Below are 1,644 nucleotides of genomic sequence, written 5' to 3'. Positions count from 1 at the left end.
TATGCATCTGGCTTTACATGAGTACTGTAATTTTTTTAATATTGTATTTATTTGAGAGAGAGAGAGAGTGCACCAGGGACTCCAGCCACTGCCAACGAACTCCAGATGCATGCACCCCCTTGTGCATCTGGCTAACATGGTTCCTGGAGAATCAAAACGGGATCCTGGACGTTTTATTTATTTATTTTTATTATTTTTACTTATTTATTTAAGAGAGTGAGAGAGGGGAAAAGACACACACACACACACACAGAGAGAGAGAGAGAGAATGAGCATGCCAGGGTCTCCAGCCACTGCAAACGCACTCCAGACATATGCACCCCCTTGTGCATCTGGGGAACGTGGGTCCTACGGAATCGAAAGGGGATCCTTTGGCTTTGCAGGCAAATGCCTTAATGACTAAGCCATCCCTCCAGCCCTGTTTTATTTATTTATTTATTTATTTATTTATTTATTTATTTATTTTGGTTTTTCAAGATAGGGTTTCACTCTACCTCAGGCTGACCTGGAATTCACTATGTAGTCTCAGGATGGCCTCGAACTCACAGTGATCCTTGTACCTCTACCTTCTGAGTGCTGGGATTAAAGGTTTGTGCCCCCGCGTGCGGCTTGTTTTATTTCTTTAAGTTACAAATGAGCACAGCAATTCACCCCTCAGTACTGACACACAGGGTGATCTGAGAGTCATTTCAGTGCCAGGTGCTCACGATCGTTTCTTCCCACACTATAGCATAGTCTCCTAGGGATCAGGTCTTGGGCAAGTGTTTAAATTTGTCAGAAACAAAAATGCAAAGTGGAACTGGAGTACGTCATAAAACCTTAGATCATAAGTGGCCCGTGAGGTACTAGAAGGGACACCACCATGCAAGCTGTCGGTCATGTAGCTGGAGGACCACAAAGTCCAGGCAGGAGAGCAGACTCAAGGTGAAACAGGTGACTGAGGAGGTATGCAGGGCCTCCCCAGTGGCGGCTACCACGTGAGCACCCGACACAGCCTCAAATCCCTGCCAGCGCAGCAAGCCAAGGCTATAAGTGAACAGGGATAGGCATCAACGCACAGCAACCTCCAGGGCGTCCAGTCTCTGGGGAGGGAGAGGCACCAGGCTGTTGGCCATGTAAAGATGGGCAAGGTGAGCCACTGGTCTAGATCCACAGTAGGGTGTGCCTGTGTCCAGATCTGCAGCCACTGAACAGGGCCATAGACCAAGGCTATGGCCATACTGGCAAAGACATGCCCTGCACAGCTCAGTGGGGCACCCAGGGATACTGACATTTTTTTTCTTTCTTTTTTTTTTTTTTTTTTTTTGGTTTTTTGAGGTAGCGTCTCACTCTAGCTTAGGCTGACCTGGAATTTACTATGTATTCTCAGGCTGGACTCAAACTCATGGTAATCCTTCTACCTCTGCCTCTGGAGTGCTGTGATTAAAGGTGTGTGCCACCATGCCCGGCTCAGACTGGCCTTTTGTTTCTTTGTTTCTTTGTTTGTTTTTATTCATTTATTTTGACAGTGACAGACAGAGAGAGAAAGAAATAGAGAGAGAGAAAGAATGGGCGCACCAGGGCCTCCAGCCACTGCAGACGAACTCCAGACGAGTGCACCCCCTTGTGCATCTGGCTAATGAGGGTCCTGGGTAATCAAGCCTT

General features: G+C 47.1%; 1 protein-coding gene across 1 annotated transcript; it reads right to left on the bottom strand.

Moving 5' to 3' along the window:
- Positions 1-739: 739 nt before the first annotated feature.
- Positions 740-1,273, bottom strand: Tmem187 (transmembrane protein 187). Its single transcript, XM_004673193.2, is given in 3 exon segments — positions 740-811; positions 813-1,051; positions 1,054-1,273. Coding segments are annotated over 3 exon segments (531 nt in total).
- Between the last annotated feature and the right edge of the window lie 371 nt (positions 1,274-1,644).

Source organism: Jaculus jaculus, chromosome X, assembly GCF_020740685.1.
Source record: "Jaculus jaculus isolate mJacJac1 chromosome X, mJacJac1.mat.Y.cur, whole genome shotgun sequence".
Classification (NCBI taxonomy): Eukaryota; Metazoa; Chordata; class Mammalia; order Rodentia; family Dipodidae; genus Jaculus; species Jaculus jaculus.
The sequence above is the reverse complement of the archived record's forward strand: the minus strand, read 5'-3'. Positions and strand labels throughout refer to the sequence as shown.